Consider the following 19,213-nt stretch of genomic DNA (forward strand, 5'->3'; position numbering starts at 1 on the left):
AATAACAAAAAGAGTATAGTAGCTAGTTTATTAAAAATATTTATTTAAATAATTCATCCAAAAATTCTATAATTACTTTACTGAAACAAATATATATATACCATTTCGTTCATTTTTCTTTATATTCCTTACAAAGTCATATTCTTTATTTAATATATTTTATGCGAAAAAATTTTGTTCAATAATGTTTCAATTTTAAGACAAAGCACTACTTTTTCCTAAATTTTATTCGACTTACTTTTTACATGAAAATTCAAAACACATAAATGTTTGTATCTTTTTTTCAACACTTTTATCCTTTTTTTTGCCATGGAAATCAGAAGAAGCGATTTTTAGATTGCTATTTGTAATCTTGTCAAGTTGTGTACAATTTTGGAAATTAATTTTATAATCATATCTTTTTTGTTTATTTATGTTTTTGTTAGTTGAGCTGTGCCGCGCGACAAGTTACAAGTATATTTCTAGAAAGAAATATTTCCCGCATTTACGTAAGCCATCGATGATCGGAGGGGAAGCTGGCCATAGAGCATCGACGCCGTTGCATCTAGCGGCTTGCTTTCGGGTGGACAGTCTTAATTCTGCTTCTGAACGAGTCGCTTCGTCATTAGTTTTCTTCTGGTACATCGTATTCAGTGACGTCTCCATATTTCTTTCTTTTTTTCCGTCTCTGTTTCCTTCGACAGATTTAGCATTGCACGCATAATCACGACGTTAAAGCTGCACAGATCTATTATTTCCTCCTTATCAAGAGATATTCTTGAACGAAAAGAGAAAGTCACGACAAGTATTAAGATAATGTACTTAGTTTAATATTCGACAAGTTTTAGTTAGTTTGTTTACTTTGTTTGCAAGCGGAGTTTCTGCCTTGCTAATTGAACGATACCTGTTGGACTACAAGAAATCGATCAACGTGCACACTAGATTCTACGCAATGTACGTATTTATTTTATTCAATTCATACTTTTCAATATCCTCCTTTTTACAATTTTATGTCAAAGAGTTATGTCAAAGTTGGTGTCAATTTTATCTACCGATTGCATCATTGATGTGTTTAAGGTGTCGGAAATATGTTTAACAGATAATTATCCATTTTTTCAAATTTTTTTTAGAACTGGGATCAATGCTTTTTATTATCAGATTTTTCTAAATTTATGAGATTTATGATCAAGTTATCATAATTCACTATATTCGCTGTAATGCATAATAGAGCAGAAAACTATTATTAGTTACCTAAATCTCAACTAGTTGTTCGATTAATAATTACTGTTTCTATAATCGTACTGTTTTTGTATTCATACGTAGTGATTGAAGAAATAATTCCTTTTTAATGTCGTAAAAGTTTTATGTTGAAATACGTATATAAAAGTGCTGCAATGCTGTCAGTTTTCTAAGTTTCCTAGGAATGTCAAAACAGTCACAGTAATTGAACACACTGTACTCTGTACATATGTAACATATTAGTAATAGTAGTCGTAATAGTTTACTAGATTCTTTATGGAGTTACAAAACTTCCTGTTTACATCTTAACCTCACTTTATGCATAACTTCGTATTAAAAAATTATACATCGTACGTATCTTCACAGCTAAAATCCATATAGAGAACGAAAAGAATATACACCTTAGGTAAACTTTAAGCTATACAAAACTATATACACTTAGTTAAACGAATCAGAAATTTTTGCAATATCTACGAACCAGTATACTTAACCAGTATGAAACATATATATGGAAGTGAAACATATATATACACACACATACATATATATATATATATGGGAACGTAATAACGTTTTCGATAAAATTTAAATTTCTAATAAAGAAAAAAAAAATATATATATACATAATATTATATAAAATAATTTAAAAATACATATTAAAACTGTATAATTTTTTATCAAATTCCTGTGTTCCCTCCTTATTTATGATATTTTTTTAATATAAAAAATATCTATAATATGTTTCTAAAACTATTTAATAAAAATATTAATAGAAATTTAACAAAAATATTAATAGAAGTGTTCTTTACTTGTTAAGAATTTGCTTTCTTTAACATAATAATGCATTTTTAATAACTTAAAATTAATAATATTTTTAATTATTACAATTTTGCCACACGCATACTATACATATATTGCATCCTTAATCTTGTTGTTGGGATAAAAAAGATGTACGTTTATGCAATTAGAACAAAATTAGTTTTACATTTCTTCATTCAAATCAACAAGTGATTTGTAAACACAGATTAATTTTCCTTTTTTATTCCTTTTTTTCTCTTTTCTATAATTAATTAATATAATTAATTCTATATTTTAATTACTCTTTGATGATAATGCCATGAAACAATGTGTACAATTGCGTTGTAATGTTATTGAAAAGTATAAATAAAGTAACTTACATATTGTTTTACAAAAATATATTAGAATAATAGATATTTTATAGAGAATATCTTTTTATTTATTTTTTCGTTTTACTACGAAAATCAGAAAAGATTTCTATGATTTGAAAAAAGATATTATATCAATCTTTGGAAGTCTTTACCATGATAAATATTAAGACATAGTATTTATAATAGTGTCCATTGCTACTAGAACTACGAGCCGGCGGCTAAAGTATCAATCTATTGGGTTGGCAACTAATATACCAACGAAATCAAAATAAGAGCTATGCATATATTGTATAATACAAAGAAAAAAATTCACTTTTCTATAAATTCTATAAATCCATTCAAATATCGAAAGATGCATCGTTGTAAATCTGGGAATTTTTCATAAAAAGTTATAAAATAGCTCTTTTGATTATTATGGCCTGTATTTGTACAACACTCGTTACAAATTAAAATTGAAAGTTATCCAGTGTTCCCTTATATTTGATTTCGATAGATTTCAAGGAATTTCCTGTTGAAAACATGCCGAGTAGCAAAACCAGAATCGCTATAGTTGGTGGTGGAGTAGCTGGACTGGTGGTAGCTCGCCATACAGCCGCCAAATTGGACACTTACAGTCTTACGTTATTCGAGCAAACCGATCAAGTCGGTGGTACATGGATTTACACAGATGAAACCGATGTCGACAAGCATGGACTACCGGTTCATAGTAGTATGTATAAGAATCTAAGGTTAGTGTAACATTTCATTTGACATTCTAGTCGCCATTTCTCGCTTTACTTGTGGTAATTTAATGTTAATTACTTCATTGATGCACCCTTGACAGACCAAATCTATCAAATAAACCTCAGCATAGTTTGCCATTCAATGTCTTAGTATAATTACAATCTTTCAATTTATGCTAATTTCAAAATTAAATTTTCCAGGTAACTACTTAAATTTATAATATATTTTTAAATACAAATTTAAATTGTTAAGTTTTAATGTCAATTTGTAATCTCATATAATATACATATATATTGAAAGTTATTATTATATTATATTATATATATAAAATTATAATATACATTTATAAAGTTCACAAAGAAATAATAATTCCCGACACAGTCCAATGAGTGGTGGGCAATGTGGGTAATTTATGTTCACTATTCAACAATTTCTTTAGACTTTGCTAGGCAGCAGTGTGTAATGTGTAATGCTATGTCGAGTTTACATACCCTGCACCAGTAACATATGATAGTGGCACAACTCAAAAAATTTCAAATTTGCTTTTATTGAATATCTACACTATGTTTGTACTCTCATCATGTAAATATCTATAATCCCATCAGTTTTGATTCAGAGGGCAAGATTATTATTTATACTGTTATCAGTCTGGGTTTTTACATTACAGCAACATTGGCTCATCTTCAATTATTTTATGATGCCACAAGCGAAAGATAGTACTGCTTTCGAGAATAATAGCATATTTTGTGTAAAGTCAACCTTATAATATTGTTAAAATGTCTCACGAAGATTTCTTTATAAATTTTGAATCGCCTCTTCACTAAAATTCACGTTTTCTGAGTTTTGTTACTATGAAAAGCGAAGCAGCGATATGTATACGTCAAAAGACGGCATTTATAAGATTACATTTATTAGATAGTTAATGATTTAGATGTTATTATGTAGATATTATCATCCTTGATATTAGAACTGCAATAAATATAAATACTATATAGCCGTAATTGATACGTTCTGATATTAGTCAAAGAAATATATTTGCGTTATTAATTGAGGAGAAACGATAGTGAAAAATTACGATGTTGGTTAACGAAAAGTTGATACGCTTTTACCTCGCAAACATTACTATAACTTTCAAGTATTGTTACATTTTTACATTGGCTAGTAATGTAATGCCATTGAACTTGCAATAATTAAACTATATCCGCGTTAAAACTCATAACTTAATGGATAATATGAAAATATCTTTGATAGAATACAAAAAAGTTTCCGTTTATATCGTTTGCCAAACAACTTACCAAATGAAATCTTTCAATGCCATCGTTTTTCTGAATAAGATTACGTACAATTTCGCTGCAGTGTAAAATTATACCGTAGATGTTTTCGTATATTTTGGAGAAGTTTTTTTATATTTTGGATAAAAAGTGAAATAATTTCGGCAGGAAAAATAAATAAAAGATGAAAGAAGATAGAATGTCTGAGAAACAAAAAGTAAATAAAAGGTAGAAGGTAGAGTAAAACGTAAAAAGTAAAGTAAAAACTAAATAAAAAAGAAAGTGCAGAAAGTAGTTTACGAAGTGAAAAATAAATGAAAAGTAAAGAAAGTTAACTTTAACGTTAGGTAATGTAATAAAGTTAACGATAACTTTTAAGTACGCATAATATTGAAATTGAATCGTGCATAGATTACAAAATTAAACTACACTCAGATTGGAAAATAAAAAGATACCATTTTTATAGTATTTTTATAGTATTTGTTTCAATTTTTTTTATTGTTTCAATTAATTTTATATAGTTGGTGTGCAATACTATAAAAATTTCAATTAATTACTACAATATCATTGCAATGAAAAATGCGGTTATATAATATCTTAAATATGTAATAAAGTCAGTTTGAACAATTGTGCTTTATCTGTTTTGATATTTTAAATAATTAAGTAGTAATAACATATGAAATACTTAATGTACGTCATTGTCTTAGAAAAATATAAACAATCAAAATGTGTAAAAATTACGAATTATAATCTTTAGATATTACGTTGTAGAACTTTCTTGCTTAATTTTTCTAAATCTAATTTATTGCCGAAATGAATATTGTTGTTATAAAATACATATCAGTTTGAGCATATAATTACATAAGAAAACTTAATAACAAAGACTTACAATCTTTTAAAATATTAAAAATTTTAAAAAAAGTTTCTTAAACATAATACATCAACATAAAACAAGATATAATTAATAATGCATAAAATACAATAGAAGCGAGAGAAACAAAAATAAATAAGTGACTAGTGCATTTATAATAAAACAAATTAATAATAATCGTTATATTTTTTAATCTAATAGTAACGAATATCTACTGTTTTTACGCTCATTACAATACATTGTAAATCATAAAAATTATTATACATTGCTTGCATAATTAGTATTGAAAAATATCTTATTTAACATAAGAATACAAAATACTTAGAATTTACTGATAGAAATTGGAATAATTGCTTTTACAGGGAACGATTTCTAAAATGATGTTATTTGTACTGATCTTTTTATTTGTACTATACTATGCGACAATATACTATATTATGCTAATATATTATACGATACTAGAATGATAAAAAAATTCCATTTGAATGGAATAATCTGTCACAGTGGAATAGTTTAAATGGCAAAATACAGTAATTTCGGAATTGAATTCGAATGCAAAGCAAATATCGTTCATAATTTGGGTTATTCGATCAGCGATGCAAACACAGGATCATCAATCGTATTTGTTTTTACACCATTTATACAGTAATGATGGTTCTAGACAGTCTAGCTGGTTGCGATAAACTTTGCTGACACGCGATACACTTCTTGACATAGTAATGAGACAATCGCTTTGGTAAGCTGTTCCGGAAATTGTTAGAAATGAAATAAAAATATGTGATATTAATAAAGCAATAAAATATTAAGTGTATAGTTTGAACTTCTTACATACAAAATATGTTTTTCTGCTTGGTACTGAAATATTGCAATTTTGGTTTTAATGGTCTGTATTTATGAAAAAATTAAGAACCCTTGGCATATAGAAAATGACAAACTGGAAATGATTGAAAATTAAATTAAGTAAATTAGTTTCTATATTAATACAATAGATAGTAAATTTTAGAAAAGTAGTATAATAATAGGTGTTTGTATAACAAACAAAAAATGAAAGTTGTGAAATACATAGGAAACCTCGAGGATACATTTCTGAAGATAAGATTGGATGTTAGAATTACAATCGAAGAAGTTCACAACCCAATAAAATAGTTTTCTACTGATGTTCCTTTGGTAATATTACTTCAATGATTTTGCCATTATCGCGACTAATCAGTCGTTCCTTTCAGTTCATTCCGTTTAGAGTAATACTTAATCTAAACGTAACTATAAAAAGAAGTTATACCATGATTCAGACTTAACGAATCGAAAGGTCATATTCAAGTTTAGAGTTAACTACTAGAGTTACTAGAATAATTACTTCACAATTATGCATACAATTCGTTAGAAGAATATTTTACAGCTATTCTACGACTTCAATCGTATAAAATATTTATTTTACTTAATATTTAAACTAATAATTATAGTGAATAATAAATAAATTGGTTAATTAATTGATTTCTGTGTTTTATACAATACTTTAAAACAAACTCTGCATTAAAAAGAACAAGTCAACTTCAATGTTCTTTAATAGGATCACTGTCAATTGAATTTTTGTTATCATTTATGCTGTAATCAATGTAATGTGTTAATACTAATAAAAAACATATGTTATAACGTATTATGTACTGTACTATTTTACTGATAGAATAAGAATAGGAAAAGGAAATATTTTTGTATTTATTTTAATTAATTAATATAACATAAGTAAATAGCTATAACGCATGACATTCGAAAGCAAATGTTTCAAATTCTTCCCTTAATGTAGAATTTTATGATTTTCTCCTTTAGAGTTTCGATGAAATTCATATTTGCAAATATTAACAAATAATCTTCGCGTAAATTTTAGTTCTGTATTATAAAAATGTATATGTTTTATTTATAAATTATCACAAAAATGTCCTTCAAAATTTTGTGATTTTTAATGTACGTCTTATATCGATAATATTTGTATTGATACCATATGCATATCATAAAATTACCTGCTAGCTCGGATGACATAGTGTTGGCACAATGAATATGTCAAAGAAAAATTTGTTTATGAACAATTACATCTTACTATTTTTATGTCTGTATTTTGTATTTTAATTTTACTTTAAATAATTAATTTTTATCTAAAATGAAATTCGTATATATTTATCTTCTCGTCTTTTACTTTTCAAAATTGTGATTACTCTGATTTCAATAAATTCTTTTGTACAACTTAATCTACGTACCATTATTATTTACATATTAAAGATATTCTCTTGTAGAATGCGGCGATTTTAATTTCCATAGCAAAGTTCTTTCTTGTTAAAGTTATGACTCACATATACATTCGTAATGATTAATATTTGTACATTTTGACGATTGTTAAAGGTTAAGTCAGATGTGTATTGCGCATATAAAATTTGATAACATACGATAGTACGTACATATATGGGTCATATGTAATTACACGTATACAGTTTTCATGATTTTTGTTTTATTATAATTAGATTGATTCTTCGTCGATCTATATGGAATATAGAATTTATTGCAAGAAGACCCTAATAGGTTATGAAGATGGTAGGCTTGCAACAAATTATAACTAAACATATCCAAGTACCAAGTGATGAGAATGTTTCTTAAATAAGAGGAGAATTTTGTTATTCTTACATTCTTGACGGTTCTTACCTATCTTCTGGTAAATAAAGCGCGCCATCTAGGTTTCCTCTATAATCAGCGACTGTTTTACCAAGCATATCACTAACATTATCGACAAGGCAAATGTATGAACTTGGATTTATTTTTTGATTTTCTAGGGATTTTAGAAATCCCTACGCTTTAAAAATTCTGTATAATTGTTTAGTCATATCTTACTTAAAATATACTGGTATCATACGATCAAGTTCCTCATTAAAGAAGATATATACATTCAGCTTCTTATAATGACAACATAAATTCCTGTGATTTACATCAGGCGTCAATGATTATTTATAAATACAGTAGAATGCAGCACTAACACGTAGTTGTGATATTTTTGTACTATGATTGTTCAATCCACAATCGTTATCACAACTACGTATCAGTACTGCACAAAATAAATGTGCTGATACTGGAGGAAGATTGCTGATATTATTTTTTTATGCAAAGTTGTCAATGATCTCATTGACAGTCTTCTGGTACTTCAGCTTATTAATTTCAATGCTGTTTTCACATCCTTTACGCGATACTCCGGTCTTCGGTGTTGATTTCTGCATGAGTGATCTTACACTTATCGACCTAGTTAGAAAAAAATGCTAATGCAAATGGTATTCCTGACTGAATAGATCTCTTTCCTGGTTCTTTATATAAGTCCAGACGATCAACTTTGCATTTATTTTACACTTAATCAATTATTATTCATTAGTTTTCCTTCTTTACTTGAACATTTAACGCTTTTTTTTCTCTTTGCAACATGTTTGTAAATTACTAAATAAATAAGATAATATACGGAAGGTTTACTTATATTACATATTTTTAATTAATACACAAAAAAGGAAAATTACGTATCATCGATTAAGAATTAGGGAAATTATAAATTAGGGAACTTCTGAATTAAATTGTTGCATATTATAGTAATTTTACAATCGATTCAGGATCGAGAATGTAATAATTAAAAATAAAAGTAAACACTTAAAAATAATTGTTAAGTAATTATAAATTTTTAATGTTAAATAATTAATTACTTCTAAAAGATTTCATTTATTTTAGGATTAAATAATTTCTTTCATAAACTATCATAATATGTTACAGAACAAATCTTCCTCGGGAAATAATGCAAATACCTGATTTTCCAATGACACATGACGAAGGGCCATCATTTGTTCATCATAGCGTAATTCGAGAATACCTTTCGGATTATGTAAAACATTTTAATTTATATCCGCATATAAAGGTAACGAGGCAGATCAATCCTTAAATGACAAAATGACAAAATTTAATTTTAGTATCTCACATATATGTATGTTATCTTATTTTTAAAAGTATATTTTAAAGTATTAAGTAATTCATAAAGTTTAGTGTACCATAAAATAAATAATTTGCAATATAAATATTTGTACAGCAAATTATTAGTTATAAATTGTTGAAATTATAAATTGTTGTTGAAAAACTCCTTTTGTATTGTTTGCATTGTTCAATTAGGAACGGTGTCCAAATTTAGCATTTCATCATTTAGCAGAGATTCCAATTCAACTATGTATATATAATATAATTATAATATAAAAATATATAATTGGTATCTCTGTCAAATGATGAAATGCTAAATTTGGACACTGTTCCTAATTGAACAATGCAAACAATACAAAAGGAGTTTTTCAACAACAATTTATAATTTCAACAAGTTTATAACAAATATGAATAACAATATATAAAATGATAAAAGCTTTAAATATTGATTACCAGAAACATTATAGACTTACCCAATATAAAAATATTTAATTTTAAGTTTCGTATATTTGGTACTTTTACAAAAAATTAATTATATTATAAATTATATTTCAGTTAAATACAGTGGTAAAGCACGTGGAACCAGAAACTTTGAGAAACGGTCAAACAATCTGGATGGTCACGTACGAGGATTTGGAAAGCAAAGTAGAAACAACTAAAACGTTCGACGCCGTGGTCTTGTGTAATGGTCACTATACTGTAGGCCATATTCCACACATTCCAGGTATAGAAAGTTTCCCCGGCGAATCTATACATAGCCATCAGTACAGGGTACCGGAAGTGTACACTAGAAAAAGAGTTTGCATCCTTGGTGCCTCTTGGTCTGGTATCGATATCGCCATAGAAGTCTCGCAATACGCTGAAAAGGTACACGGAATTTCATTAAGTGTTACTTTGCCGTAGCTTGTTCTTATAAAATGCTATGCAATTATTTTTTTTTTGCAAATTGACATACAATAGTTTATTTATTCTAGTTTTGTTTCTAGCTTTAGACGCCTCAAGTAATATACAAGAGTTAAATTGAAAAGATTCCATACATATATTAAAAACTATTCTTGATGATTTATTCCTTTCCAAAGGAGAACTAGTTTTATTTTTGTTAAATATATTTAATTATTTTATAATAATATTTTATAATTTTGTAATTAATATTCATTATATCATAATATTATATATTAACAGTTGTGGGTGTTACCTGTGATTATATTATAATTGTCTCGACTGTATCCAATTAAATCAAGTGGATGTAAATCTCGTGACTAAATCAGATTAATATTCTTTATAAAAAGGAATATTGCTTTTCCTTGTTGGTGTTATTAATTTGAATCATGTAAATTATGGTTTAAGAAAACAATGGTTGTGGTATTTTAAAATAAGTGTCTTGCTAATAGAGATACAAAAACAGTCTTACTATAAGTAAAGCTTGTTTTGAATTTGATCTGCGTTGTTTTTGTTATGAATCTCCCAATTGTATCAATGCTGATACTTATGTGATTCTGTGTTTTTTAAGATTTCTCTGTATACATGCATAAGTTATTTACGACCATGATAGAAGGCATCGTCGTTCGCAAAAAATTATTCCTCATTATCAGTATCTACTAATTGAGTCGTGTTGTAATATGCAATTTGTTTGTTCTCAAATACAATATTAATTGCTTTGAGATTAATTAATCAAAAGTGATTTTTTTATTAATTGTATATATATATCTAAGCAAAATATTTTAAGAAATAGTTTCAAATTTAGCCCATTATATATTATATATATTACATATATTATTATTATATTACACTTAGCATACAGTGTAGTAAAATGATATTCAATTCATTCAAATAATGAAAAGATCATTTTCATGGTGTAAGTGATTTAGATAGAGTACAATATTTGAAAAATTGAAAATTCAAGTCTGCTTAAAATAAGCTTTTTCTGAATGCGTTTTCTTTATAACTACATTATTGAGAAACTTATCTATATTTTCACCAATTCAGGTATATTTAAGCCACAATCTACCGGAACCAGTTGATTCGAGAATGTCGAAAAACGTAGAACAGAGGCCTGGAATTCAATCGATTCAAGGAAACATATTCATCTTCCACGATGGTTCCACGGCTGAAGTAGACAACTTCATATATTGCACCGGTAAAATGACTTGATCTCCTTCGTACATATAAGTGATCGAGGTATCCCAAATTAATTATACATAAGTAAGTGGAAGTTTGTCAGGGCCCTGTCGAATTTTCATTTTTTAAGATATATTGAAATATTTGAAATTCTTCGTGTTTTTCTATTTTCTAAGTAAAATTAGATTATACAGATTGTTGCAAAATAATGATTAAATATTTGGAATAAAGATAGCACAAAAAATAGATAAAACTTCAGTTCTCTTCAGTTTCAAAATAATAAATTTCAATTAAGGATGGTTTTATAATAGTTCAATCTATATATCATACTTTATTTTTATCATAAATCATCAGATTTACCAATATATTCTAATATTAATTCCCACTCTTCCATTTGAGCTGATGTCTTTCTCTTAATAATTTAGTTTAATTAAATTATTTTATAAAATTTAATAAAATAAATTACTCCAACCTTATATATTTGTTTAGTCCCTCGGTAGGACCCTGACTTTCTCAACCGACCATTAATTGATACCTTTTAACGAAATCTTATGTTTTCAGGCTATAAATTTACGTATCCCTTTATGTCGACTAAAGTTGAGATGCGTACGGACAACAACCACGTCGAGCCGATTTACAAACACCTAATACATATGGATTATCCGAATTTATTCGTAATGGGCCTGCCTGGAATAGTAATTCCATTTCCTATGTTTCACCTGCAAGCTCAGTATATTTTAAGCATTCTTGAAAATCACATTAAGTTACCTTCTACTGAACAAATGCGTGAAGAATATCAGATGGAAAAGAAAGCTCTTCTCGACCTTGGAATTCCGGTATACATTTTATTAATTTGCATTTCTTAATATACATAATACCATTATACTTCCTTTTTTTTGCGATAAGGATTGAAAATCACTGCAATATATCTGTTAGGTAATATTTTAATCTTTATTTTTTATTTGCTTTGTATGTTACATGTGTTTTTAATCTCTTGAGTCATAAGATATCGAAAAACTTAGATATCGATTCAGGTCGAAGTGATATTTTTTAATCATCAACAGATTCAAAGTAACAGATTTTCATTTTCTACAGATATCATGAATAAAACCACTTTCATACATACATCAAATTAAATTAAATCATTAATTATCTGTTATTTACAATTTGTATTATTGTATTTTATTATCATTATTTACAAACCTCAAAGAAGGTATTATGTTATTTTACAATTCTGATAGATAATAACTAATCCATAACCATTCAAAACAATATGTCGTGATCAAATTTTCTCTTACATGGTACATGTCAATTTTAGAAACCATAATTAATAATTTTTAAATTAGTAAATAGTCCTGCAATAAGATGTAAGATTTTTGTTTCATTTTATACTATTTTCACAATAAGATTAACTTAGATAATATCTATAATTACAATGATATCGCAACTTACTATAACATAATATTGTTTTAATATCGAAAACACAATTAAGAAATAAAACAAATTAATACTTTTACAGCTAAGACATATCACCAAGCTGAAGGAACGGCAATGGGCGTATTACGACGAAATAGCTGCGGCTGCGAATATTGCAAGTTTCCCACCAGTAATCCGAAAAATTTACGATCACTCGAACCAAATGCGTGAATTGAATTTCACCACATACAAGAACTACCAATATCGCATAATTGACGATGAAAATTTCGTAGTGTGTTATTGTAAACCTTGTTAAGCCTTAAACGCGGAAATCAAGCAAGGATGTTCTAATTAATGAATGTTTTGCATAGAAATCGTTGAAAGTTCGCAATTACTTGGCGTTCAATGATATTTCTTGTGTTTTTTATTTTATTAAGCTCAAGATCACTTTAGCGTCTTTGTTTGTTTAGCACTGAAATACTAGCGCACTATGTCTACAGTCTAGATAAAACAAGTTAAAGAATGATAACGTTTCGCATACTTCTTTACGAAATAAAACGTGTGTCGAGACGAGAATGAACAGACATAGTTGCGAAACCGAACGCAGCAAACAAAGCTTAAGAGCGAATATTTGTTCTATAATGGTGTTTGATATATTTCAGTATCGTTTATATATTTGAGCGAAACTGCGAAACTTGTACGTATATGTGCATAAGGAACACGTCAATTGCACTATATCGTTACTTATATCAATTAAAAATTGAGGAATTTTGTGAAATTGTTAAAAGATCTTGCACATAAAGTAAAAATCTATGTTAGTATGTGGACTAACGGGTTAATTTACTATTATGACTTAAATCTCCTTATTAATTATATAATTATGTTATCTGACTTTAATTATTTGAGAATAATATATACCATTTTTTTAAATCTAAAATTAAGTTTTTGAAATTTGATATTATAACAATATTAGATTTAATCATTATTGATTCTTTAGAGAAATTTAAGGAACTTTGATTGGTGGTGTCAAGATTCATATTAAGTAACTTCAAACAAGAAACGAGTACAAGAAACAAAATATAAACAATAAATTAATCTGGGAACAATGAATGAAATAAAACGAAAATCTCTTATCTATCTGCATCTTTATCTCTTCTCTATATAACTGTTCGGCTACGGCTTTGTTTTTTAGTTATTGACAATTAAAAATTAGCCGAAATATCCCCGTGCGTGAGCCTTACACATACGAAAGTAGATCAGCCTAAGCAGCATGTTTTGTAAAAAGAATCATAGATTAAGCATTATACTTGTCTATTCATTAAAATCTATAAAAGCATATCGAAAACCGTTTTATGGAATTTTCGAATAGAGAAGATTAATATTTTCTCTAATCGTTTGCCTCCATAAACAATTAATAAATAATTGCACATATAAACAATGTTTATACAAATTTCATACACGCACCACAACCGCCCCGTCCGCGAGTATTTACAGAAAAATCGCATGCGCATCAAGTATTCTTGAAATGCTACTAAATGTGGTCGATACCTGTTTGCATACAAATTACTAATCACTGTATATTACAATGTTCATATACATACACATGAAATAAAATATGAAGAAACCAAAATAAACTACAAAAAATATTGTTTAAATTTATGCTCGCAGGATTAATAAAGGTTTTATGGAGTGATGTGTAATAATGCAAATTAAGATATAGCCAAATTAAGAGTTATATTTATCGCGTTGAAAAGCTCTTTTACGTTTTCGTTTTCGTTGCCGAAATGATACTACGCTTGCAAAATACTTCTAACCATTTTTAAACACATCTGTTGTGTTACCTGTTCGTTCTCTTAATAGCATTACTTTGCTGTTGAAAGAACAGATCTGAGATATCGTGACTCTCTCTGGATAATTTCGAAAAAATTATACAAAGAAAACAAAAGCGTTGGCAAAGAACATTGTAATTCTTTTTCTAAATGAGAACTTTCCACTATTACCTTGTTACGTAATATGTTTTAGCGATTTTAGAAATTTGATAAGAGGGTAAAACAGTTCTGGAAGGACAGAAATATTTCAACAGCCAAAGAGAAACATTAGAATTGTATAAACATAAAATTGGAGTTAATTATTGATTTGATATATGTTTAGGTTATTCTACTATATATCTTTTTGGGGCCTTTTCATTTTTAATTCTCTGAACTTTTACATTTCCTTTATTTTTGTATTCTTTGTTGATTTTTTAATCTCTTTTATGTAGTGCCAACGCGAGTGATTTGGATGTATAGTGTGTGTAGTGTGCACGGTGTATGTTGTATGTATCGTGCGTATTGTGTACCTTGTTTGCAAGAAAACAGTTTCTATATTGAATATTTACTGTAATATAAAACAATTACTATTTTCTGAGCCTGAATAATACTTTCAGTACATGTGTGAAATTTGTGTAAAAATTGTTTATATCTGATTTTATTTATTAATTATTTAAGCAGGCAAAGAACGAAAGAAAACATTACTCCTGTCAACTCGAAAATTCCATGAGGCGGTTTTCGTTATGTTGTTACAGATTTTAACGCGTAGGCAGGTTTAATGTTTAATCTACGATTTTTCTTATGAAACGTTGTGCAGGATAGTTTACGTCTGCAAATGCCACAATCTTCTTCTCTACAACTTGTACAGCAAGTTGTTGAGGCAAGTTAATGGCCGTATATCGTTGTTCAGCCCGCTGCTCAGGCTGATCTACTTTCGTTCGTGTAAGGAGGTTTAGTTCGTGTAGGCGGATATTTTCTCTATTTGTTCATGGATATTTCGGTTAACTTTGTCAATAATTAAAAAACAAAGCCGAAAACGCAATTTTGTTATTCTTGATTTTCATCTTATTTTAGCTTTAAGAATCACTCCTTACATTTTTTACATCTGTAGGCGTTTCATATATTGTATATTATTTCAAATGTACAATGGGGAACTTATTTTTAACTACCATTTGTTTTCGATTTAGCAAATTTAATATATACTCAGTGAATATAAAACGAACTAAATTATCTCTACGCACGTAAAAATTGTTATTACTATAAATAATTGCATATTATGCTTTTGTTTCTGACATCCAAACTTAAACATTGAAAACGGAAAGGATACGTTACGAATATATTCATTCTTTCCGCAAAGAAAACGGTTAAAGCGCATTTCTCGAATATCGTTGCGACGACGATGATGATCGTGCCACTACATATTAAGTAGTAAGAAAAGAACTGTAGTATGAGAACTCGGTACGCTGTAGAGCATTAACCTCAATGAGTTTTTATAACCTAGAATTTGTCTTCCGTATCGTATCCAATAATATTATTCGAAGTGATCGATACAGTGCTGTTAAGTTTTTTCGCAAATTTGAGCGGTGCTCTCAGATCCATAAAATGTTTAGTTGTCGCTGATCAGCCAAATTACAGCTCGTATCGGCAATGTCGTGACTACGGTGCAATAGCAACTCAACAAGATATTACAGTGTACTTAATGATTTTGCACTAAATCTTGGCAACGCTTTGCAAGATTACGGACGGCTGAAAAAATTATTACAGCACATTGTGATTTATCACGATGGCGCTGGGGAGGACCAAGTACGTATTCGATCATAAAGTGGAACGTAAGAAGACCAAGCTAAACAGTATTTACGGAGGAACTTCTGCACCTAATGCAAATAATGTTTGCAATAGTTATCAAGCGAATTAATTTCTTTAAAAACTTCTTATTTTCAATAGAATCATCGATAGAATTAATACTCGTATATTGATTCATATATTCAATAGAATCTAGAGGTAACAAAACACCAGGTACTTACAATAATCGATGGTGTCACTTATAATTAATCTATTCTTTTCTCGTATCTCACTTTAAAGAGTGGGACGAAGTGCAATGACATCTGCGCATACAGGCTACTGCGTAAACGTAAAGTGCACGAAATGATTATGTTTCTTTATTATACTGTTTACTTACATTACTTACTTGGGGCGTTTTAAGGTTATAATCACAGCCAATAAACGAATAATATTTAATACTGTATAGCGACTGATCAAATTATTATTACAGTCACAGTGCGTTGATTTCTGGTCACTGCACGTGCACGATAGCTCCTACTTTGGATTTTAATCCGCTGTGTCAAATTCGACATGAGATAGAAACTGTAGAAAGTGTGGTTATCTATTATTTATAATATATATAGTACACATGTCCCCTTAACTCGCTTTTTGTTTGTCATTTCGCACGATAACAAAGATAATCGGAAAAGGCATAGTTTTTTATATTCAGTATGTCCATTTTAAATGAGCACACGTGATTATCTCTGTAAATACCAAAAATGTGGAAAATGTTTCAGATGGGGGTTATTGATGGACTACATGGGGGAACTTAATGAGATATTTTCATTCTTTTTACATTCTTATTTAAAGAAATTTAAGTGCCAATGTAATTTTTTTAAATGTAACATATATACACTTTTTCATAATCTATACGATGCAATATTTAATTTTCTACAAAAATGAAGATACTTAAAGTTGAAAAATTATTAATCTAAAAAATATTTTAACTTCAATCTTGTAAAACTTATCGTATGAAAAACAAGGAAAACATAAACACGAAAGCACTGTGTTGCCTTTCCTTGTCTTTTAATACCTCAATCCTTTGTTCTACCCGCTAACTCCCGATTACTCGGACCACAATAAACAAGAAGGTCGGTCACGCGTCGAGTCATTTAGCTGTGTAGTCGTGTGCTCAAACTTATGACATGTATTATGACACTTATATTTCTGCGCAACGAAAGGAATTGTGAAATGATAAACACGTTTGGGCACAACTAATACTTTTAAGATGTCTGGGAAGTAATTATGATCGATTCATCAGTGAAAAATAATTTATTATTTGAAAGTGTATCTATCAATGACAATGTATCAGTAACAATTTGTAAATTTATACTTAGTTTAAATTAATAATGCTTTCAGAAAACTCGTAGAAAATTAGTAATCTTTAACTGTGTGATATTTTTCGAAACAATGAAACACAATAGGAAACACAATATCGATCACTATCATTATCAGAAGGATCTACCAAATCACTATCAGCAATAATAACATACTTCTCATTACTATCATCAATTTTAGATTTTCTATTTACTGACATGGTAGGTATAAGTGTCGTTTACTTCTTTTAAGGAATTATAACCTAAATGTGCGAACGTGACAAAAAATTACATGTAACTAAAGTAAAAAAATATCGAGAACAACTAAACCACGAGTCTGACACGTGTTGTTTACGTTGGTCTTGAATGAAGTACCACGAATCAGGCTCGTGCTTATTATTTTTGGCCCAAATTTCTTACCACGAGTCTCACTCGTTGCAGGACAAAGGGTAAATAAGATTAAAGTTACAATATCTTTTAAATCAATCATTTTTCTTAACTCAATTCATAACTTATATATAACTGCTCTACAGATATTTCGGGTGAGGATATCGAAATGGAAAATACCGTCAGCGAGCGATAGAAACTATTTAACCAAACAAGAGAAGAACAACTATTGATCCGGAAGATGCAAGTACGAAAATAAGACATAAGAATAAAAATGTAAAATCTAATTACAAGTGGTTAGAAGGCCCGCAACCAGCAATAAAAAATATTGCAAAATCTAAATGATGAAGATATAGAAGGAACTAATTCTTTAGTGATTACACCTCCACTTTTTTTTCATAGAAAATCCTAATATTGACCCACTAATAAAAACACTAAACAAGCTTATAAGACCCAAGTAATTTTTAATGAAATAATTAAAAGGTAAACAAATCAAACTGCAAAAATTCACTTCAGATACATACAGTTATTGAAGCATTTGAAATAAAAAATTCAAATTATTATACTTATCAACCAAAGACTGAAAAGAAATTTAAGATAGTGATAAAGGGACTACACACAAAACTTGGCACAAAATATATAATATATAATAAATATATAAGGCAGACCTAATGAAAAAAGGACATAACATAAGTAATATAATTAAACTGGTCAAGAACAGCACATCGACACCACTACCAATATTCCTTATAGAACTTCAACGAGCCAAAAACAACAAAGTATTTTTATTATGTAGCGGCAGTAAATTTTCCAACGGTTTCTGTCCCGTGGCTTGCTACACAAAGACCCTATTTTTCAGATAAGATGATTGCTAGATGTCGATACATCCTCACGGAATATTTTCAGCTAGCCTAAGGACCTGCTATAAATCTTAGGATTTATTTAGCTAAGGTTCTCCAAAGGAACAAACAGTCTTTCTCTTAGCAGTCCCTAAATCTATCACTTACTACGGGAAGATACGAGAAATCTGCTTTTCTCACGTACGATGCTTCCCGTTAGCAACTTTCTTTCAAGGGCAGTTAGCATTCTTTTCCAACCACCAACACAAAAT

General features: G+C 28.6%; 1 protein-coding gene and 1 long non-coding RNA gene across 2 annotated transcripts; one reads left to right on the forward strand and one right to left on the reverse strand.

Moving 5' to 3' along the window:
• The first annotated feature begins 557 nt into the window (after positions 1 to 557).
• LOC139996801 (uncharacterized) lies at positions 558 to 14,231 on the forward strand. The gene is made up of 7 exons (XM_072021304.1): positions 558 to 933; positions 2,881 to 3,115; positions 9,042 to 9,183; positions 9,792 to 10,103; positions 11,223 to 11,373; positions 11,916 to 12,190; positions 12,874 to 14,231. The coding sequence occupies exons 2-7, from the start codon at positions 2,907 to 2,909 to the stop codon at positions 13,084 to 13,086; spliced, it is 1,302 nt and encodes a 433-aa protein (XP_071877405.1). The 5' UTR covers positions 558 to 933; positions 2,881 to 2,906; the 3' UTR covers positions 13,087 to 14,231.
• On the reverse strand, positions 5,660 to 8,206 carry LOC139996802 (uncharacterized). The gene is made up of 3 exons (XR_011802375.1): positions 7,268 to 8,206; positions 6,085 to 6,186; positions 5,660 to 5,993 (listed from the first exon to the last, which is right to left on the reverse strand). It is a non-coding gene; the product is annotated as an uncharacterized lncRNA (long non-coding RNA).
• Positions 14,232 to 19,213: the final 4,982 nt, after the last annotated feature.

Source organism: Bombus fervidus, chromosome 19 (genome assembly GCF_041682495.2).
Source record: "Bombus fervidus isolate BK054 chromosome 19, iyBomFerv1, whole genome shotgun sequence".
Lineage (NCBI taxonomy): Eukaryota > Metazoa > Arthropoda > Insecta > Hymenoptera > Apidae > Bombus > Bombus fervidus.

Coding starts and splice junctions, on each gene's coding strand:
- LOC139996801 (XM_072021304.1), top strand. CDS start 2,907: ATGCCGAGTAGCAAAACCAGAATCGCTATAGTTGGTGGTGGAGTAGCT. Junction 9,184..9,791: donor ATTTATATCCGCATATAAAG/GTAACGAGGCAG, acceptor ATTATATTTCAG/TTAAATACAGTGGTAAAGCA. Junction 12,191..12,873: donor TTCTCGACCTTGGAATTCCG/GTATACATTTTA, acceptor ATACTTTTACAG/CTAAGACATATCACCAAGCT.